This window comes from Mytilus edulis, chromosome 9 (assembly GCF_963676685.1).
Source record: "Mytilus edulis chromosome 9, xbMytEdul2.2, whole genome shotgun sequence".
Taxonomy (NCBI): Eukaryota; Metazoa; Mollusca; class Bivalvia; order Mytilida; family Mytilidae; genus Mytilus; species Mytilus edulis.
In genome coordinates this window covers 41,276,760-41,301,153 of record NC_092352.1, presented here as the reverse complement: position 1 = coordinate 41,301,153, position 24,394 = coordinate 41,276,760, and the positions used below count along the sequence as shown (strand labels likewise).

The following is a 24,394-nucleotide window of genomic DNA, read 5'->3' as shown; positions in this document are numbered from 1 at the left end:
AAGTCGATTTGCTGACAGATATTTAAGAACAAGGATTAGATGCTAGAAACAATTTTTTTTTAGCAAATAATTTTGTATTATAAAAAAGAAGATGTGGTATGATTGTTAATGAGACAACTTCCCTTAAGAGAACAAATGACACAGAATCCAACAGCTATAGGTCACTTTACGGCCCAGATGCGGATTTATGGGGGGGGGGGGGGGCGGGGGGGGGGGGGGGCTCCACCCCCCTTTTTGGGAAAAAATTGGTTGCTTCTATAGGGAATCACTGAAGCGTGATTGGACCGGGCCCACTCTTGGGCAGTCAGTGGGCCCCCAAAATGAAAAATTCGGGATCCGCCACTGCGGCCTTCAACAATGAACAAAGCCTATACTGCATTGTCAGCTATAAAGGACCCCGAAATCACAAATGAGAAAACTAACGGCCTAATAAATGTACAAAAATTAACGTGGTGTGGTTAATCTTGTAAGGGAGATCCAACCCTACCTGAATACAGTTCTGTAACAGTACAATATAAATATAAGAACGACATATTATAAAAGTACTGAACATCGGATGATGAATGAATTACAGGGAATTCAACCTCCACGTTATAACTATCATATTGTAGTGATACTGAACAGATAAATCATGTTAAGGAGGGGTATTTGCGAAAAATACCAGTCGAGAGAATGTTAAATTTCACGAGCCGTAAGGCGAGGGAAATTCATTCTCAAGACTGGTATTTTTCGCAAATACCCCTCAATAACATGCTATATCTGTTTAATTACACCGAATGTTAATGTACTAAAACGCATTGATGATCGTGACATTACAAGCGTCCAGTCGTATAGAGTATTTTTTGGCTAATTACACCTTATGTAAGAATCCTGGGTTTTGATTGGTTAATAGCCAGTGTATTTTTCACCAATTTACTGTTATCAAATGAATATCGTTCATTTTTAACGCCGCCGGGGTATTTGCTAAAAGGATATGCCTTTTTTACCCTCTCTGCCGTGGTATTTGCCAAAAAATACTCTATCCGACTGGACGCTTGTAACGTCACGATCATCAATGCGTTTTAGTACATTAACATTCGGTGTAATTAAACAGATATATCATGTTATTGAGGGGTATTTGCGAAAAATACCAGTCTTGAGAATGAATTTCCCTCGCCTTACGGCTCGTGAAATTTAATATTCTCTCGACTGGTATTTTTCGCAAATACCCCTCCTTAACATGATATATCTGTTCAAAATACCACGGCAGAGAGGGTAAAAAAGGCATATCCTTTTAGCAAATACCCCGGCGGCGTTAAAAATGAACGATATTCATTTGATAACAGTAAATTGGTGAAAAATACACTGGCTATTAACCAATCAAAACCCAGGATTCTTACATAAGGTGTAATTAAAATCAGTATACTCTGATTTGTTGTTATATATTTATTGATTTAATTGATATATGACAAGCAAAAAGGAGTGTTATTTTGCGTTTGATTACTGTCGATTTCTTTATTTTCGTGGGTACCAATTTTCGTGGAATAAGGGAAACTTACATATTTGTGGATATTAAATTTCGTGGTTTTTCTCGAAGTTTGCATAGACACCTAAAGTAAATTTGTCATTCGTTGATCAATTAATTTCGTGGTTCACCTTGACTCACGAAACCTACGAAAATTGGTATTCAACGAATTATAATGAAGCCACAGTATCAGTCAAAAACGAAAGTATTGTGAGTAGAAATGTATGTGGCATCAATGCACCGAAATGCCCCCACGGTCAGTCGATGTAAAAATCAGTTGAAAAAAGACTAAACTCATCAGATGGATACAAATAGAAATACACATAACAAAAACATAGAGTGGAAGTTGCCGAGTACTTGTACATCCAAACATAAAAAAAGTCACCAAGTATAAATCTGAGACTACTCACAGTTACTGAAAGGCTAAGCTAGTTAAAAAAAAACAAAACAACTAATAAAACAATCAATGCATTAAGACTAAAGTATACAATAGTACACACCCAACATCAAATTGATTTAGTTACATTTGACTGTTTTCTTTTTATGTAGGAAAGCAAATTTTCATTATCCAATAATATCCGGAATTGGTAAGTGATTGTTTTGTAAATACGTAAAAGTAAATGTGTTCTGTATGTACGTTAAACCACCGTCGAGCGAGATGGTCAACGGAACAACGCGTGAATGTATCGTATTGCCATGAGACAGGTCTGGAGAGTTGCACGTAATTCTATGGCTATATACAAATGTCCCAGTTGTTGTTACATCGCCAAATTTACATATTATTTTCTTGCATATAGCAATGTGAAAGTTTCTTCCAAATACCTGGATTTTTGTTCCACCTTTCATGTCGCCTTCCTGTGGAAAAATTCTAGAAATGTGTGGAGAAGTGTTTTGAAATATCTGTTTACATGCAACTGTCTTAGTATTGAGGATGAAATTGTCATATGATAGTGTCCATTTTTTGTAAGCAATATTCTTTTCTGAACTAGAGAGAGAACTATAACGTAAGGAATTGAAAGCTAGATGTCGCAAATCGGCTAGATTAAGTCCCCAACTCATGAAAGCCTCATACCAGTCGACTGTAAATTCGTCATAGCCAAATGTAGCAGGATCGTCGGAACCCAAAACAATAGGTATTCCATAACGAAGATAAGTGATGGCCGGATGATGTCTCTGATCTGCAACGTAACCTAACATTTTGTTACTAACTGGATTAACTTCTATTGCAATGTTCTTCTTTTTCAAAACTTCCATCAGATAAGGATGTTTAACATAACCTAGCCCATGACCTACTCGTTTGGCGCCAAGAAGAATTGCGTCGTAAACATTGCCCATTGTCGGGACAGGGTCGTCGTTATGTGGTGAAGAAAGAAGATCGTCAGGCCAGTTAGTTTCTCCGGTATGAAAAAAGTATGGTAACGAGACATTTTGAGCTGCCATCTTCGCAAAATCGTCAAGGTAGAATAAAAGGGAATACCCTTTATCTTCCTCAGCCACAAGGTCAAATCCCGATACCAAATCAGGATACTTTTCGAATAAGGTCAGCGCTTTGTTAGCATTTTTCAAAATATATTGTTCATCTCCACCACGATAAGAATTAATGATTCTTTTGTATCCGATGAAGTTTGGATTATTTTGTTTGAACTTTTGGACAACCTCACTTGTAAATTGTAATTCCAGCTCACCTAAGTCATTGTCAATGAAGCGTTTTCCATTTTGTCCCAAATAGCTTCTGTCTGGATCTAGCACGTACAATTTATTAGACGATGACGACTTAGTTTCTAAATACTGAACATTTTCATCCATTGCTTGTTGAAGTAACGCGTTCATGTAAACCTTTGAAAAATTTGCATGATTGATAATGTTGGATCCCAAAACATCAAACAAAGGGTTCATTTCTTCCCATCGTAGGTCACTGTTTGTTGGGTTATTGGTTGCTTTCATGTCAATTACACCAAGGAGTGTCGCATGTTTTACCAGAATATCTTTGGAATATGAAGGATTGTCTTTGACTTTGTTCCATCCTTGAGGACGATTCAAGAAAAAGTCCAGATTCCACATACCAGGTGCACTAGCTTTGACATATAAATGGTCGTATAAAAAACTGGAAAATATCAACTCAAGCATTTTTTGCTTGGTGACTACGTGATCTGCAAGTAGATATATAAAAAAAGTATAAGATACATTTTAGTTAAATATTGTATCATTTTATCAATAATTGTTATGAACAATCATAAATCATTGAAAATTGTAAAACGTTTTGCAAAAATATTTTGATATAGCTGATAATATAAGGAAGCAACTACTATTTGTGTATAAGGAACATAGAGCGAATATAACATGAATATAAACCTTCACTCTCATCGTGGGTTCAGGGATGCAAATTGCGCAAAAGAGGGATGGTACTTTATTTGCAATACACCTAATCGCTATTTATTCCATTCCGGATAAGTTCTAAAATTACACAACTTTTTCATCCAGTTGAAGCTATCCTGGACCCTGTTTAAACAATTCACCATGCATGATACTTTTTAATGAGACCTGTTTAAACTACCGTAAATACTTCAAACAAAATATTTTTTTACTTCAATTTTAATTTCGAAAAAAGTGGATCATACTATATCAAAGTTTCTTGACAATCACTTTCTTAAGTTTTTTCTCCCTCAGCTCACTACTGATGACCTTCATTTTTCGGCCGGTGACCCAAACAGGAAGTTGTATAAATGACTGTTTTTCCCGGAATGGACTAAATAGCGATAAGGTGTATATGAACTAAAGTATTTTGTTGTTTCCTGGCAATACAAAGTATAATCAGTCAACTTAAACATTACAGAACCGTTATTTCATATATATATACAGTATTCTATATCTTTGTCGGGTCGTTTTCTTTGATTTATAACCAAGGCGTTGTCAATTTATTTTGACTTATGAGTTTAACTGTCCCTGTGGAATATTTCTCCCCTCTCTTTCAAAGACTATTGTAAATCTAAAGCAACATTTGAGTAAGTTTATAACTTCTTGACACACATTTTGATTTTAAAGAAGAAACAATAGCAAAACTCACTATGGTGCAAATGGATATTTCCGCCTTTTGGAAATTTTTTAAGCAGCTTGTATACTTCTGACATTTTGATGTCGTCTATATGAAGTTTAAGTGGTCTTGCTGGCGGAAAATCATCACGCGTTCTTTGAAATTCTTTCCATTTCAAGTACTCAAGGTAACTATACACAATCTGTTCATTCTATAAAATACATTTAACTTATATTTTAAAACCAGTCATAAATATAAGTTGTAGTTTCCTCAACATACAAATAAAAAGTTTTATACTGCACTCGTTCTATTTGAGCAGTCAAAATGCGTTGACTGTATATTTTTATGTCATATACAGTCACTGACCCGATATCACTTTTCCTCATGAATATTTAAATAGAAAATGCCGAAATAATATTTAATTATTCATACGACCTCTTCAACCTGTTCTTGTTTCCACGATACGTGGATCGACTCAACCTTGTTTCTTTTGCAATTATTGGAAAAAGCATATTTCATTTGTCAATATTTTTTGTTTGCAACATATAAATCATTATGTTTCGTGCTTATGGTTGATATTTAAGTCCATACCAAAACGATTTCGTTCACCATCGAGTGTGAGTTTCAACAGGTAAATATGTACATTTCATTGTGTTGTATATTTCTCCGCGACCATGATATGAGGCCTTTTTAAAGGGGATTTTCCCCAATATTTAAGTCAAATAAATAACCTTAACGCATTAAACAACCATATATATATAGAAAATGTTGTTTTAGATTGCAGTATAAAGACAATAATAGTGCATTGACTTGACATATCAACGATATATAAGGATTCGGCTCGAAACGGGAAAATAGCTCGGCACAGCCTCGCATTTCCCCGTTTCTAAGCCTCATCCTTATATCGTTGATATGTCAAGTCAATGCACTATTATTGTCTATTTATCCTGCAATTGGGTGTCCTACTATACAGATACAGCCCTACAGATATCGCTATGCTGTATCCGTATACTATACAGATATCGCTTTAAAGCTCCGCCCACTGCCGGACTGAGTATTGTTTGAACCTGTGTGACCTCAGAATGTGTATTCCAGTTGCATTCCAATGACGATGACAATTGTCGATTTCAAAACTTGAATGTGTATGATTGTGTTACAAAATCAACCATGTCAATTTCAGCATGCATGTTTAGTGAATGTCAAGTCTGAAGCGTAGGACAACTCGTACACTTCTGTTTCAAATTTGACAATGTTTTGTTATTTGTTTTTACTGTTGAAATTAGTTGTTATGTTGAAATAAATAATTATTCACCTTGAGCGATGTATTATTGTTGACCATTGGAGATTCTTTTTTTGTGAACCCGTCTTCAGCGTAATGTTTGATTTTGATATTACTACGCGGGCCTGAAGGGATTGCAAATCGAAAATAAATGCTAAATATGTGAGTTTTTGTGTCTTTCAAAACACAAACAATATACAGAATTAATTGCAGGATAAAGACAATAACTGATTAGTGTCTTTAAATATCAGCTGTATTTGTACTCGGCTCGAAACAGGTGTAGTAGCTCGCTAAAAGCTCGCATACACCTTGTTTCCTAGCTTCGTACAAATACAGCTGATATTTAAAGACACTAAACAGTTATTGTCTATTTATACTGCAAGAAGTTTTGTTTATTTCCTAAATATAGTAACATAGCTATATTTTGTATAATGTCAATTTCATCATGGAACACTTTCTCCACAGTCAGGGGTTCATTAAGGGATGAAAATAAATTTGACATTTGTGTTGCGATTTAAAAAGCTATCTATGAATTAATTTAAGTTGCAGTATAAAAACAATATCAGGTCAATGTCACAAAAATATAAACTTTTTTGTACTCGGCGCCAAACTTGGGAAGGGCTCGGTAGAACCTCGCCCTTCCCAAGTTTCTCAGCTTCATACTTGTATATTCACATAGTTCCTGACACTGAAAACGCCGATTCATATGCAGCTGCACTTTAAGCAACCAACAGCTAGCCAATATAATTGAATATAGAATAATACTAAATTTGTGATATTTTTTTCAATTAACTTTCAAATATACAGTTGTTGATACTAAAGTATTACTTCACAACTTCTTGCTGATATAAGATGGCTCCTGTACAATTCTTCCTCAAATTAATGTCTTACATGTGATATTGTTTAATTTATAGCATATCTAATGAAGATTTTCTAGAAATTTATAGAAAGTCGCAATATTGAACTTTCTAAGCACTTAATACTTAATACAGTTGAACACAATTACGAATATAAACTGTGGTAAAATGAATAATTATAAAGAGACGGATTTATGGAGCAGGCTCGGGTGCTCGGACACCATTTATTCAGAAAATACCAAAATTAAGAAGTTTAAAACAGACTTTCATTTCTCAAAGCAATTGGCTTCAAATATTTTGAGCACATATATTTTATCTGTTTATATTTCTAGTATTAAAACAGTGCTTGTGCATAATAAAACGACTTATCATGCACGAAATCCCACTTCCATCTCCTCGTTGGTGAGCAGAGGAATAACGGAAGGGGTACTTGTACTTGGAAAAAATTTAATAAAAATAATAAATAAATAAGTAGTTTTGCGAATTTACCTGTCAAATAAATACGTGCAAATGTAATTTAAAGCTGCGCGCAAATGTAATGGTATTGCGCCCAAACGTAATGCACCGATTTGGAGCTACATTTATGGTCGATAAAAGATTTTTACCAGTTTCACTCTAAACATTGCAAAGTTTCAGACCCCCAACACCCCTTTTCAAAATCCTGGGTCCGCAACTAATATTCAGTAGTGTGTATTTATTTTTATCTTACCTCCTATACATTTCTAGGAATGTGATTGGTTAAAAGCGCCCTCGTGGAGACCGTATATATTTGATTTTAGGTTAGTAGGGAGGCGGGGCTTATCTCATACACGGTTAGTAGTGGAGTTACGTCCCGTTATATTCCATAGATACCAGGATTGACAAAATTTGTAAACTTTATTAAATGTAAACAAAAGAAACCCTTGTCCCGATTCATAATCCCCTTTAATTTCATTGTTAAAACGTGCACCTGTCCATATCTTAATAACTGTAATTGATAAAAACATGTCTATCAAACACATTTTAAAGGTGAAGATCATATATCATTATCTTTTTATTTTCACACGAATTCTGAGAAAAGAATGCAACAAGGTTTCAAACAAAGGTAATTGTACTATGAAATCTAAGTCCTATTAATCGTCGTGTAAAATGAAAAATATACAAACCTTATTCCTGTAACTTACGTTATATCATGTGAAAATGACATAACCGTAAATGATAAATTACCGTTGTATGTAATTTTATATTTTGAGTGACAAACTTAAATATTAATGAAAATCAATTCATATTTGATAATACAAATAGATTGATTGGTTGTTGGTGTTTACCACCACTTGAAACAAACTTAGTTTGATTTTAAGTGAAAGATAGAGCCGCAGTAGAATGAGCGATCCACCGACCTTCGGTAAGAAAATTGGCATGTTGCACCTTGACACGAGCTCACATTCTCAGCGTTCGTGGGCTAGTGGTCACTGCAGATGAACATATATGCTCATTGTTAAAGGCTGTATGGTGACCTATAGTTGTAATTTCTGTGCCATTTGGTCTCTTGCGGAGAGTTGTCTCATTGGCAATCATACCATATCTTCTTTTTATATAAACCACACGGCCACCAGGCCCCATGTTATTTATTAAAAAGAAATAACTTGTTTGTAGCATAGTTAAGTTGTGAATGAATTCATCAGTGACGAATATAAAAACGACAAGAAGAATAACTAACATGTTTAACCCCGCCACATTATTTATGTATGTGCCTGTCCCAAGTCAGGAGCCTGTAATTCAGTGGTTGTCGTTTGTTTATGTGTTACATATTGGTTTTTCGTTCATTTGTTTACATAAATGAGGCCGTTAGTTTTCTCGTTTGAATTGTTTTACATTGTCTTATCGGGGCCTATTATATCTGACTATGCGGTATTGGCTTTGCTCATTGTTGAAGGCCGTACGGTGACCTATAGTTGTTAATGTCTGTGTCATTTTGGTCTTTTGTGGATAGTTGTCTCATTGGCAATCATATCACATCTTCTTTTTTATGAGTACTCAAATCCTCAAATATTCATCATCGGAAGAACAAATGTTTAACAATTAAAACGAACAGAATAATATAAAAACAAAACGGTACTGATAAAAAAAAACGTAAAGGTTTCAACAGACGAAGAAATTGATGATTCAGATATAAATAATTAAGAAAACACATCTAAACGTAAACCTAACAAGTTGTTATTGTTGGTATCTGTTTTTGTAAGATCAATGGAAGTAGTTTTTTAATGCTTACAGTATTGAAGACTTGCTTATTTTTATAGGTCGATATTTCACACGTAAAGATAGTTGGTAAGATAAATTCGTTACATAGTGTGCTAGTGACCTAATACGGAATATATGGGGTCAATAAATTCCATATAGGGATTCGAGCTTCGCTCTCACCCCATATGGAATTTAGTGACCCCATTTATACCGTATAAGGTCACTAGCACACTATGTAATTAATAATACATACCTCTGTATAGACTTGCTTATATCCAGCTAAGTTATCTTCTCCTTCTTGAAGTGTATTTCGCATCAACGAGTAGTTGTATTCAAACTTGTTGATATCATTGGTCTGTGCCAAAGTCAGAGTCAAAACACTAGCTATTACCACTGTCCAAGCAACATCTACCATTCTCGGTTGTAGAGGTTTCAGAATACACGCTTCAGAGCACCTGTTAAAAAGGTGGACTTAAATTGACAAACAGTTTATGAAATATGAATCTGACCACTGCAGCATGCCTTTATTTTTCCCACATACATATATATGTAGTTAGAAGAAAACAATTTGTGAATTTTAAACAATTTTTAGTTTCGGCTAAAAACCTTAGAGCTGATGTAAATTAAGAAAAAAAAAGTAAACGTAACCCAATGAACACAAAGGACAAGAAATCTTGCATGTGTACGTGAAAAATGATATGTGCATATATAATGTAATATAATAAATTATAAAAACAGTTTTGTTTGATTATAGGAAAATGCACAGATGTTTAATTTAATATTTGTCAATACATAATTAAATTGTATTTTCAAAATAATAATAATAATAAGTTGATTACCCTTTTTATAAGTTAAATACCTTTTAATTAGAGTATTTGCATTATTCACGTTTATGGATACGTGCACGGATCGACGTATACGTATCGGGCAGATTTGTATAAAATAATGTTTAGTCCCGACCTCAATTAAAACTAAACATATGTAAAATATGAACCAAATGTTGTTGATATATAGTTAAAACACTAAATATGTATTGTTTTTATTAGACCTGGAACATACATGCTTCGTATTAAATAGCCGTGTGTGATAAGTATATCTTTTTCCTATACAAATATGAAAGGATCAAATCGAGCACACCTTGCTTACAAAAATTTACAGGAACATTTTGTGTAAATAAAAGTGTGTTTATTGCCAGAGGCGAGTGAAGAGTGGACACAAAGGGCTCTGTCCCCCTTATCTACGATTTATTTAAAATTCTCATGGAATTTTATGGTCCGGGCCCCATTTTCAAACTGCTTATAATATCGTAAAATTAAGCGAGACTATCCCTAGTACCTACCTCCCATGTAAAAAAAAATCTGAATCCACCACTGATTGCTACACAAGTTATGTTTTTTGCTTTACTACCCCAGTTAATATTTTAATCTGTTCCTGTACGTGTTAACTCTAAATTCCAGCTATTTAAAGTTATTTCGACACAAGGGTATTGATTGGGGTATGTAGGACTTCATTTTTGTACGCTTTATCTTTAAAAAAAAAGTGGCTATTCTAGAACATCATTTGTATATTCTACACATTTTTTTTTGGAATTAAGTATACTTTTACCAAATTCTTCATATTTTGCGCCCTCGCTTTCCCTATCAGAAAGCATTTAATCATTATTTTTTTAGTTTTTTTCTCGTTTTATTATCTTTCTAATTTGCTTTATCCAACATGTATATTTTCCATGAGCGCGCACCTTTAAAAAGAAATCATGCTTCCGCCCCCTGTATGCTATTTCGAAGATCAGGGTTTTTAGAAAAATGCAACTCGCTCCCTTTTAAACAATATGATTAATTTGTGGAGTCATTTTTAATTCCTCGATAATGAGAGACGATAGAGACAGTAGATGTTTTTTTTTATCGTGTTTTACAAAATAAAAATAAAAATGAAATACAAGTTGCCGGAAAAAGGGGTTGGGGTTGTCCACCTCGACAACTGGGGCGTGTTTTTTTGTTCTTCGGTAGTGAGCCAGAAGAGGTCCATTTCTATTTTTTTGCATTGGGAAGATCTTCTGGCTCTCTTCCACCTCTTCTTTTTAAATAGGTGGTTTAGACAGCAGAGGCACAAAACAAACATGGCGTCGTTTAGTCTAAATGACATTCATAAATTAATTAATGAAGATATACTAGAATGTGAGCTTTGTTATAAACGTTTTATGGTATGACAGCCTTAGTAGGACATATCTGTAGGACGATAAGCAGGATGAATATAAGAACTACACGGACAGTAACAGTTAAGGGACAACTCTTTGAAATTCTAGAGACGGGATTTTGATTCTTCTTTAGGTACAGAAAACCATCAACATTTTGAAGATTACTTTCCGGCGCATGCCTGATTGAGGTTGCTAGTTCATTTCAATTTTTCTTTTATTTATTAAACTTTACAATTTTATTGAACTTTTAATTTTTTACATTTTCTTTATTATATTTTCATTAGTGATTAACGCTAATTTCAATACTCATGATTGGGTTAGTAGTCAGTTTAAATCAATAGATGAGGAATGAAGAAGGAAAGAGGACATCATTATTCATTTTAATTTGTCACTAATCATGCCTATTTTTGTTTTGCTCTTACCAGGCAACCATATTCATAAACGAAAATCTCCCGTCCCCCATCCCAACAAATAAATAAATATCAGATGGTTTTTTCTTATTTAACACAAAATTGATGCTAATTTTTAACGCCCAGTGACAAATATTTCATGCATGTTCAGGAAAACACGAGAGAAAAAGTCGGGTATATAATATAAAAACGAAGAGATGTGATCTGATTGCTGATGACGCAACTATCATAATATGAAGTAGTGGATGAAAGCAATAATAGGAAACCATAAGGACTTCAACAATAAAAAAAAAAAACCGATACTGTAAAGCCGTTTATAAAACGCCATGAAAGTGTGAAACAATTCAAACGATAAAACTAATACGGCCTAATTATACAAAACAAAACAATTTGAAAAATACCAAATATGAGTTGAGACATGAACCAACGACAAACACTAAACTACATGCTCCTGACTTGGGACAGGTTCATAAAGAATATGGCAGAAGTTGATTATATAAAAACGAAGATGTGGTATGATTGCCAATGAGACAACTCTTCACAAGAGACCAAATGATACAAAAATTAACAGCCATAGGTCACCTGACCATACGGCTTTTAACAATAAGCAAAGCCAATACCACATAGTGAGCTATAAAAGGCCCCGAAATCACAAATGTAAAACAATTCAAAGGAGAAAACTAACGGCCTAATTAATGTATAAAATAAAGTGAACGAAAAACAAAGAAGTAACACAGCAACAAACGGCAACCACCGAGTTCCTGTCCCAAGTCAGTAGCCTGTAAGTCACTGACTTACAGGCTACTGACTTGGGACAGGCACATACATACAGAATGTGGCGGGATTAAACATAGTAGCGGGATCCCAACCATTTCCTATCCAGGGACAGTGATTTAACAGTACAACAACTAGTTTGTGAGCGCTCGATCCTCCTCGAAGCTGAAACAGTAGTGTAGCAGTACAATATAAGAACAACCTGTGCAAATTAGTTGCAATTTGATTAACTGAAAAGATCGGTACGAGATACTCAAAAGAAACCGGCCAACTAACATTAAGACTATAGACTCAAAACATCGAACAAAGAGTATTTGCAATTACTGGAAGTTTGTTCAAAGCTAGTTGCAACTAGTTCTGAAATAAATCTTGTTCTCCCAGACTGAAGTATCAATCAGTACACGACCAACTGTTAAAATTTATTAAAAAGAAAAGTATAGGAAACGTCTGGTTTACGTTGCATACTAACATATGGATCGATATATAATGAAAGCATTTGAAAAGTGGTAGTCCGAAGGTTTTGACCATCGAAATTTTGCATTAGAAATAATAGTTAGGACCTGAGGAGATTTTCTTCAAGGACCACCAGAAAAAAATGATTTTGAGAACTTCCTGAAAGCTTTGCTTTATACAAAAATAATCCAGTTCGGTTACTTTAAAAAATAAATAGTTAGACTAAGATGTCCTTTTTGTAAATTGATCCGAGTCATATTCCAGACAAATATTAACGAATTCTTGTGCAGGATAAGATTGTTCTTAAAAATCAAATAGTGGGGGATAAAGCCTGATTTGTTTAGCAACATTGAATTGAAGAAAAGCATAAAGAAAATTGTAACGAACAGATCGAGCACAATTTTACAGTCATGTCTACTGGACGTATCTTAATTTTCTTAAAAAAATCGTAAACTTAATTTAATTCATCCAACATAACAAGAACCTGCTGTATTCGACGGCAATTAAATTTTTTTATTTTATTGATCTTCCGTAGAATATCTCCAGAAGAGGTCCAGATTAATTTTTTTGAACTCTTCACCAGAAGACATTCTGGAGATGTACAGAAGAGACCAATAAAACACGCCCCTGAATTGGACTGAGAGTATCAATCAAGTCCAGCACACCTTTTCTTCACTTGAAACTGTATTCAGCACCAATTAAGGTAAGTACTTTTAACTTTTATATTGTTAAGTATAATACATATAATACATAAAAATCGTAAATAAAGTACAGTTAATACATAAAATACATACGCATATCTTTATTCGACATTTTTCAAGTTGTCTACGTCTGTAAGGTGCACTCGTTGTGACAGTTTCTGATACGTACGCGGATACGTGTAAAATGGGTGGACGAGGACAGTTTCTAACTTTTGTCAAACACTACCATCAATCAAGGATCTTTTCTTCCGAAAAAAAATTTGGAGTATATATCGCTAGTAAAAAAATTTTTTTATTATAAACTCGGATTTTTATAACTTCTTCAATATAAATTGATCAACTCAAACAATCAGACACAGTTAACATTCAGAGCCTCGTATGTCATATTTAAGAATGATGGGTGTACTCGATTCAGAAAAAAAGTATCAAAACGCTCAATTTAATGCCCCATTTGTTTTAACAACTGCGAATAAAAATATATTTTGATCAGAGATATTAAGAACATAAAAGCTATGTGTGTGTTTTATAGACTACTTTATAATGTGTATTTACATTTTCCTTATTATTTTAGGATCAACGTAGAATGGTATTTGTTATATTTTGGTTCCTTCTTCGTTCTTCTTCTAGAAATGATGACGGTATGGACTTCGTTATGCAAATCCTTGAAATCCTCCGAAACTTTTCAGCGCCTATTGATGTAGATATCATTTGAATGAATTGTTTTCGATGATTACCGCTCCACCTGAACGTTCCATGACAAATCTAGAAATATATTATTTTGGGATGATCCCCCATCTCCACACCGCCAGGGGAGAAATGTGTTTGGATCATTAATCCTGCGACGTCGCCAATTTTGTAATTTGACAGGAGAAACACCAGATACATTTTAAGATATTTATCACTCATTTTATCAGAATATGGTTCCTAGTTCCCGACAAAGACCCTCCCGGATTGATCGCCGAAATCAGTTGTTTATGACATTTATGTGGCTGAAATCAAACCCATTGATGAACCAACTTTCTCTGATCTTTAACTTAAGCATTTCCCAAACATCACGCATTGTTCACGCAAGCTGGCAATTACTTGCGGCCCATTTATGCCATACTATTACTTGGCCAAGCAACGAGGAATGGTTGGGTATGCGGGGCAGATGGAGACATATTCCCGAGGTCGTAGGTTGTATAAATGGAACCTCTCACGAAATATATCGCCCGAACAACGAAATGTAACAGATGTACTCCAGTGGTCATCGTCGCTTTCATTGTATACAAACACAAGTTGTTATTGACAATGAATTGCGAATACGACATGTAGAGTCAGGATTTTTAGGACATACCAACGATGCTCAATCGTTTGCTCTGATGTCGGAGATTTCCGAAAATGGACAGCTCCCTATTCCGCTACACTGTTTTTTACTTGACGACTGCATATATCCATCGAGACATCCCCTGATTACACCATTTACTTCAGCTCAAATCAATCGACGTCCATTTGCCCGTAGACGAAGTTTAAGACATTTTAACTTTAGTGAGAAAGTATCGTGTATATGTAGAGCATGTTATTCGGTTACTCAAACTTTTTAAAGTTGTTGGAACTTTGTACAGACATCATAGGGATACTCTAAGTAGGGTTGTTTGTTTGTGTGCAGCTCTTGCGGCCAGAAGAACCAATTTGTTTATTTAATTTCATATTGGGTTTATTAGTATTATATGTATGTGACTTTTTATATATGATTGATTCTTCTTATTTTTGTATTTTATGCATTATAAAATATCTTCATCGGGACCAACTTGATTTAATTTATCCTTTCCTCATATACGTGTTATACGATACGTCGATACGGATACGCCAGCAAATACTTGATTAATGCAAATGCTCTAATAGAGGTGTTGCAGAACTGAAGTATTTAGATACGTATACGTATCAAAGTATTCATATACGCACGATACAGTTAAAATGAGTATCTTTTTTTCTGACCCGGCGAATCTATCAATCACGTATTGATTAAATCAAAAAGGAAAATTGTGTCATATATGCTTGGTTTTCTCTATATGCCTATTCAATGTACAGAACATTAAAGTACCGAAGAATGATTTTTAAAGAAATTAATCAAAACAAAATATAACTTCAGGATTCGAGTGTAAAGTCAGGCACACCTATTATTCAAAGCGTGTTCGGGGTGATTTTTTCTTTCTTCTTTTAAATGTATAATGCAGAAACTGAAAGAATATCATCTCGCGTCAAATTTCATTATTTTTATATTTTAAAGCTAGATTGTATATACTGACAAACTTTAGAAACGCAACACTAGATTATTCTTTGTAATTCCCATTTTCAAATATTCATTATTTTGTAAACAAACTTATGAGCAGAGAGTTCTTTCATTACTTCAATGTTTTAAAAAAATGCCATGTCGAAAGTTGAATTAATCACGTCATTTTCAACGTTCAAATATTGTGGTATACACTGAAACCCTGGTTTTACTCCTACCAATGAACGTGTAACCATCAAAACCAATGACTGCCTGTAACAAACGCCAAAATGATTATCAGGAAGGTCAACCAATTCTGTTCGGCACGTTTTGGGTTCTGTTTTTTCACCTTCTGATTTTACCGTTGTTCCACCCATTTCAATGGGTTTTGGCAATTATGCGGTTGAAACTTTAAGGCTTTAAATGTTTTTCTGTAGTCGATTCTTTGGCAGTTCAGTTAATGGGAAACATTTATGGCATAAATCTGTGCAAAATGGCATTTAGCAATTTGATTAGCAGTTGCGGCCGAAGGTCTGTCTCGCAAATGACGTTGCGTAATCAAAATATTTTGACGTTACATATTGTCACTACATGTTGATCTGGTCATTGATGGTCTTCAACAAATCCCTTCTACCGGTATCATTGTCGGGAGGTCAGTAAGACGAGTTTCTGACGTCAAATTATCTGGTTGCAGCACGTTCACGTTTTCCTGTTTGCAGTACTATAATGGGTTGATTCAGTTTTTTATTCCTCAGTCTTGGCAATATGGAGATGCAACATTTTTAACTGATTAACGTATCGAAAAAACTGTTTCACAAAGAAAATGTGATGAACTTTGAAAAAAAAGTCAGTAAGAAACACTTTTTGCCCCCCCCCCGAATGATTATATATGGATTCACTGAAACATGACTGGAACGTCCCCCTCTTATGAACATTTTTGTATCCGCCACTGCACAGAGTAGAGGTGGCTAGGTATTTAAGAATTTAAAAAAAAGAAACAAATTACAGATCTGTCTCTACTGTTGTTTCATATACTAGTATTTTAGAAATGTAGATGAAATACGTGAGCCACCATTCATTCCAATGTAACATACATTTCCCATGACATTTTTGTGTGTGTATTTTACAAGGCAAAATCGAATATTGCCAATCGTTTTATTTCACGGCGTCAACAGATTTTATTTTGGGCTCTACAATTCAAAAGTAAAACAATATCTTTATCCCATCCCCTACCTTTCAAGATCTACCTATTGCATTGCCGTTTTTTTTTGGTGTTTTTTTATATATATTTATACATGTATATTTGAATATCGCCCTCCCATCAAAGCGGCACATATTAATTTAAACAGCTCCCCTTCTACAAAAACTTCGAAGATTTTATTACACGTCAAAAAGGTTCTGGCAGTATTTTTATTTTCCTTACGTGCTAATTAAATCATTTACCTTTAATACTATACTGGTCAACAAAAGAAACGATACAAGACTTTTTTTCAAATTAAAGATAAAGTTTTCCATTAAATGGACCAATTATGAAGGTAGTAATACTTTTAAAATCATTATGGAAATATAAATCCTTTAAAAAAAAAAAATTTTTTCCTTTCGTGACGTTTTTTTTCGCGATTTTTTGTTTTTTACAAAAGTTACATAAAACGAAAATTAAAAAAAAAAGAAGTTCCAAATAATGATGCCACCCTCTTATTTAAAGGTCAAGACAGTGTTTGCCATCAAGTTGTTTTTAAAAATCATACAGTTTCTTCGTTAAGCAAAGTTTGTCCCCACGAAAAATCGTTAAAATGTATACATTATCAACTGATTTACCATAGACAGTATGTGTAAAGTGATATTCAAAAAGCGGTAACAATCTAAAAACTTATCCGAAAGGTTCCAAATTTACTGTGTGTTGTTTTCATATCTAAAGCATTGATTTGAGACGAAAATAAAAAAAAAAAAATTTGCATTTTTTGAGATTTCAAAAAACTCTTTTTTTCCCAAAAATTTGAAAAAAATAATATTTTAACCCATTACTTACAACATGAAAATTACTAGATTAGCATATTGAATATTTTTAAACAAATTTGAAATTTTATTTAGAACTTAGAAAATTATGTGTCGATTTTTTATTCAACTTTCCGCAAAACTAATTTGCACCCTACGATCGTTTACACTGAATTTAGATGCTTTCCGACAAGTTTTGATTTTCATTATCACATGTGAATACTTTGCAAATGAAAGCTTTTTAAAATAGTGTATCTCATTTTTTTTTTATATTTAAAACTTTTTGATAAATTTTATTTCACAGTCGTGTATCGTTTCTTTTGTTGACTAGTATATTTCAAATTTTGCCTATAGTTTATTTAGTCTATATCACGATTTTATTTGTGAATATGAATAAAATACACTTCACTGGAAAACATGTTTTTTTAAATCTTCAAACTCGTTTATTCTATACTTATAAAGAAAACTTACCAATTAGCTGGGGGGCTTTATTTTTTGTGTTCCTTTCTTGACCAACCTTCTTATTTTGATACTTGCTTGAATGTTAAAAGTAAACGAACTCACAGAGAAGCTCACAGAATAGGGAATAATGGGCATGAAGTACAGAATAAGTGAGATTCTGGAATATTAAGAATCGAAAATTATGGACAAAACAAAATAAAGAATACAGAAAAATCCTCCCCAAAATTGAAGAATACAGAAAAGCAGGACCCATCTGTCCAGACTCTCTTATGTGACAGGCACTTAATTATCTGATATCTATCATATTTTTAGGAGCTGCTTATAAATACGCGTAAGTATTTTTTGAATCTTGTTCTGATTCTCTGTTTGTAGGCGAGAGAAATAAAGGATGTAATATTAAAGTTTATTGATTAATTTATCCACTTTATGATTAAAGTTAAAAAGTCAGGATATTTTATTTAATTGACATCTATATGATTAAGACGTTGACCCTTGTCCAATCTCTAATGTGGTAGTTAGCCCAAATATCAGGTTACGTAAACTTTGTCATATCAAAATGCATCACTAGACAAACATGCTTACATCAAATATATATTAAGGTTGCTTTCAATTTTTTTAGAAAGCCATCTTTCACTGTCGTACAAAGTGAGAGGTTTGGCGCTATAAAACCAGGTTTAATCCACCATTTTCTACATTTGACCAAGTCAGGAATATGACAGTTCTTGTCCATTCGTTTTTGATGTGTTTTGTCATTTGATTTTGACATATGATTAGGGACTTTCCGATTTGATTATCTTCTGAGTTCAGTATTTTTGTGATTTTACTTTTCTTTTGTAGCACCTGAGAATTTTGTTTTTATTACATGATCATTGTGTGCAAGAATAAAAAAAGATTCGGTACACAGAAAGAAGATGAACAATGCACCACGCAGTTAAAAATGTTCACATCAAACTTGATACCCGGATTGTTAAGCAATTAACATCAAATTTTTATGGTGCAGACAGACTGACATACAGACGTTTACCAGTATACTCCCAATTTTCGAAGTTACTAGTTACTAATTACTATTTATTACACGCTGTATACTAATTTGAAACAAACTTTGATATAATTTTAAAAATCACATTCTATCACATATAGAAGTTTACTACAAAATGTATGATCACATTTACAGAAAATAAGAAAATAATAAATTCTTACAACACAATATAACTGTTTTGAAAAAAAAAACGTTTAAAAAAACTACTAAAACTGAGTGATCCAATATTGATCCAAATTAGTTTACGAGAATACGTAATATACATTTAAATACGAGCGGAGTGATGTACTGTCTGTTTATCACTTAAACATTGCAATGAAACTATGTTTGAAACCTAAATGTTAATCTTAGGTCACCGTTATCTGTTTTACACTGAAATATAAACACTGGAAACGGGTCACGAATGAATTTACAGTGAATTAAGGTACAGTCTGTCATCCAATTACTTTGAAGCATACATTATAGTCCCACATACAAAAATGTATGTAGCCAATGCTTCGGCCAGAGAAAAACATGACCCTGTGCAATGCCAGGATACAGGTATTGACAGATTGTAGATCCATGACTGTGTATATGTATATAGCAATTATATTTTGGTTAGTTTTAATTTACTGATAATAAAGTCAATACCAATAAAAACAATATTCAATGATTTAATTACAGTGTTGAATTGATAATCTTTTAGAATAAGTATATTTACAGGATCGATAAGTTTACCAGATTCATTTTTAAATTTCGGGGCACGGTAAACAACAATTCTGCAAAAATCAGGACTTGGATTGTGCTATCCCGTTTGAAATAAGTTTTTTACAGGTACAACCAAACTTCGTAACCAAATCTTTATATTTATGGAATAATTTAGTGAAGGTTTTAATATGTAATTTGTGGTAACGAAATCACTGGATTATTCACATAAAATATATAATACATAGATTACGTTCGCAAAAAATCAAAAACGTCATAACTTTATTATTTGAAATCTTACCATATCTCCCTAATTCTTTTTTCGTCAATACGTAGTGTTGGAATATCAAATAACAATATTATGGAATATTTTTTTCAAGATTGATATTTTGGACCTGGTTAAATCATTTTACAAAAAATATTCACCATGAATGATTACAACATTAGTAAAACTAGCAAATTGAACAAATTGAAGTTATAAACTGTCTTACTTTGCTTCTGTATCCCTGTCTAATTTATTCCACAGAGCAGTGCGTTGATCGTCTTAATAATATTATACTCTAAATTAACTTTCGACACTATTTATATGTTTAAACAAACTGTGACTAAATCGACAATTTTACTTCAGATGAACTTTTACGGAGGTTATCAAAGTTAAAAAACATCTCACTCTTAAATACTATGTTTAAACAAACTGTCTCGAGTCAATATACTGTATCTGTTTATAATAGCAGCTTGAACGTATTATACAGACAAAAATCGTGTAAAAAAATTATCAATAAGGAAAATTCATGATGCTAATCTTGCATTAATTACATGTAGCTGCTTTATTTAGTTATTGATATAAAATTATTATCAAAAATTGCTCATCGTGTTATTCAATAACGTTTACCACAATTTTCAAGATCACATGGAAAGTTTGAAATTGCGTTGTTAAAACTCCAAAATTCAACAGAAAAATTGTAACCAGGAGTTTGCCAAACTTCGAACATCTGCTCAATAATTTCATAATTCAGTTGGATGCGCTGTGCGGGGCGGTAAGTAAAGCACGCAGCACATTCAATAAAACTAAAAAGTTCAATACGATGCCTTACGTAGAAAGAATGACACACTCTCTCTGCATCTTAAAGGATCCCAGCACAAAAAACCGCATGGTAAAATTTCTATCCCATTCTTCAGTGACGTCAAAAATTCTAGCCTTGTTTTCAGGATACAAATGTAGTCTGCTTAAAACCCCTTATGATATAGTATTTGACATTATTTTAACTACTGATATGAAACACATTTTTTCCTTCAATCATTATCCCATTTTAATACCAAGGAGACTTCGTGTAATTGTTCATATAAACTGAAGCAATATTGATGAAAATTCATTCAGATTTTTCATTACATTTGTTGCAATTTTGAACTGTTCAAACAAAATTATATCGTTGAAAAAAAAATTTGATTTTCTATGAGTATTCAAAGTAAAAATGATACAATATACCAAAGTGATATTCAAACTCATAGGTTGAAAACAATCTAACAAAAATTTGTCTTTTTAAAAGAGCTTATCATGCTGATCATATTTTTAATTTAAAGTGTTTATATCTGTTATAATTTATATCATATAAGGCATAAGGGGAAAAAAGATTCTCTCTAAATATCATAGTCTTCATGATAAAAGACAAAAATGAAAAAAAAAAATGTAAAAAATTGTCATTTATGGTCAATAACTCCTATAAGAATTTGACGTATACAGGCAATTGATGGAGCTCATTTTTTTCAACATTATTCCTTCCAGATTTTTTTTTTTAATTTATAACGATTCAAAAAATACTTGACAAAAAATGCATTTTACCCCTATTTCCGTCGTTGTCTGTTAACTTTTTCAAAAAGAACTTTGCTAAAAAATGTATACACAATATAACAAAAATGAAAGAGGGATGAAAGATACCAGAATGACAGTCAAACGCATATATATCGGAAATAAACTAACAAAGCCATGGCTATAAATGGACAAACAGACAAATTATAGTACACAAGACACAACCCAGAAAACTAAAGACTAAGTAACACGAACCCCACCAAAAACTGGGGGTGATCTCAGGTGCTCCGGAAGGACAAGCACATTTTGCTCCACATGGGGCACCCGTCGTGTTGCTCATGTTATTACCCAGTGAATAGTCTTATTCGTTACGTCTCATTCATGAATAGGGAAGGGGATTGTAGTTACGACGTAAGGAACATACCCGATATCATCTGTGAAACGGTTACCGATATCATCTGTGAAACGGTTACCGATATCATCTGTGAAACGGTTATTCCATAACGGTCAACCAACTCGTGATGGCGTCCTTAAAATTTAAGAAGGGATGATTTCAACTAATAGTTTGTCTGATGAGTTAGGTGTAAAAATGTCATCTTCGCTAGCCAAGGGTTACGATCCATACCCTCCTTCCCACCATTGGCCAATTAAGCCAACAGTAAAATTAACAATGTTGCACCAGCTATCTGTTAAAGTCTCGCCCATTCCGAGTACATTTTCTTGACCAATGACAGCACTTAAACATTCTTCAGTGCGGAGGTGAAAACATTAAAGCGTCTAGAGTTTACAAACTTGGTGAATCAGGAAACGAAAATATACGTTGACATTCCAGTATTTGTGCAAGAAACATACACTGGAACTTCAATTAGTCGATTGAGATCATTTAAATTGTCACTAAATATCTTTTGGGGGTAAAGACTCGTCGCACATTCAGCACATGGCAATTGTTTACCTATGTTTTCTTCGTTTACACGTAATCATGTTATATAATAATTGGATGCAGACAGTTACCACTGAAACCAATGCATATCATGATCTCGTGGATCGGTATTCTCTCTTAATCCGTCAAGGGTGGAGAGGAGGGGAGTGAATCGTAACCCTTGGCTAGCAAAGATGTAAAAACGTGTGATAATCCATTGTATAAATTGTGTAATAAGTTGGTGGTTGGTCTTTCGGACTATGTCAGTTCTAAATATGTTTTGATAAATTAGATTTTTAATGTCCTTCTTTTTGGTACGGTTTTAAATATAATTATATAGATATATTGATAATGAACTACAATGGTTTGCCAAATTTGAGTTAAAAGGAGATATGGATACATCAAGATACCAACGAGACCGCAGCCAAGCAGAAACATGTAAGGATCAACATAGTTATCACGATCTTTAACGGTAGACATGTGGATAAATTTTACATAAATCTTACAGACAGAATAAAAGTTTTGCCCTTCCTGAAAATGCATGACATCTTTACACAGTGGATTGTAAGCAACATACAAACAATCAATCAAAGGTTTGCAACCGGCGCTTCTTTCCAAAAAGATCAATCTCAGAAACATGTTTAACCCCGCCGCAATTTTGCGCCTGTTCCAGGTCAGGAGCCTCTGGACTTTGTTAGTCTTATATAAAAAAAGAAGATGTGGTATGATTGCCAATGAGACAACTATCCACAAAAGACCAAAATGACACAGACATTAACAACTATAGGTCACCGTACGGCCTTCAACAATGAGCAAAGCCCATACCGCATAGTCAGCTATAAGAGGCCCCGATAAGACAATGTAAAACAAATCAAACTAAAAAACTAACGGCCTCCGGTTGCGGGGGTTTATCGCTAACTTGAAGACCAATTGGTGGCCTTCGGCAGTTGTCTGCTCTATGGTCGGATTGTTGTCGCTTTGACACATTCCCAATTTTAAATTCATTTAAGTTATATCTAAAAACACCAAATGACAATACACATATATATATAATTTCCACTAGGTTTCTACCACTCTCGACTTTGTACCTCGTAAATGAATAAAGAAATAAAATTGGTCTTACCTTCTTTCGATCCAGACAGTTTTGTACTTTGCAAACAAAATAAATTACGATGGCTTAAAATTGATTAAATTCTTTTTCTGTATTAAACTTGATTTTTCTCTACTATTTATTATACAATATATACACTATTGAATAACGTCATACTGCAGATGTATTCCAACCTAATCGAAACCATGATGGCTTCATAGATGTAATGTTTTATTTATAAGACTATTATATAAACATTTGGAAATCCTTATTCATGGCAGTAATTATCTTTTTGTTCTTTCCAATATGGGATTCTTTTGTTATCTCATCTGGAATAAAACGATGTGGTTTAAAATCATTATTGTGAGATCGGAATTCAATTTTGTTTTGTCTATTTTGAATGGATATCGTCATGTCCAATTAAGAACGAGTCTCATATATTTAAATGGGAATATCGTTTTCAAATTCTGAATGAATGCAACTTCTGTCAAATCCAGAAATTGACTTCTTGGTTTTGTTCAATACAAGGACACTGCAGATTTACATAAGGTTCATTGAAGAAAAACAAACTTTTCTAAATCTGTCTCCTTTAGTCTCTTACTGTATAGAGTGTCAGATATAACTCAGGGGCAGGGGGGATTCCAGGGTTGAAACCCCCTTTTTTATGACGATCAATGCATTCGAATGGGGACATGTCGTTTGAACCCCCCTTCATCCTGTGTTG

At 33.6% G+C, this 24,394-nt stretch overlaps 1 protein-coding gene across 2 annotated transcripts; it reads right to left on the bottom strand.

Moving 5' to 3' along the window:
* Positions 1-1,959: 1,959 nt before the first annotated feature.
* Positions 1,960-23,856, bottom strand: LOC139488341 (adenosine deaminase 2-like). 2 transcript variants are annotated; one of them, XM_071273872.1, is made up of 4 exons: positions 23,704-23,856; positions 9,145-9,346; positions 4,569-4,746; positions 1,960-3,654 (listed from the first exon to the last, which is right to left on the bottom strand). In XM_071273872.1, exons 2-4 carry the CDS (start codon positions 9,304-9,306, stop codon positions 2,069-2,071), a joined length of 1,926 nt encoding a protein of 641 aa, XP_071129973.1. In that variant the 5' UTR covers positions 9,307-9,346; positions 23,704-23,856; the 3' UTR covers positions 1,960-2,068. The 2 variants fall into 2 exon arrangements, with proteins under 2 accessions (XP_071129973.1, XP_071129972.1); XM_071273871.1 differs by lacking the exon at positions 23,704-23,856 and adding an exon at positions 20,346-20,475.
* Between the last annotated feature and the right edge of the window lie 538 nt (positions 23,857-24,394).

Excerpts from the sequence above, each read along its gene's own strand:
- LOC139488341 (XM_071273872.1), bottom strand. The coding sequence starts at position 9,306 with ATGGTAGATGTTGCTTGGACAGTGGTAATAGCTAGTGTTTTGACTCTG. Across the intron at positions 4,747-9,144 it reads ATAAGCAAGTCTATACAGAG|AATGAACAGATTGTGTATAG; the intron begins GTATGTATTATT and ends TGTATTTTATAG. Across the intron at positions 3,655-4,568 it reads AAATATCCATTTGCACCATA|ATCACGTAGTCACCAAGCAA; the intron begins GTGAGTTTTGCT and ends ATCTACTTGCAG.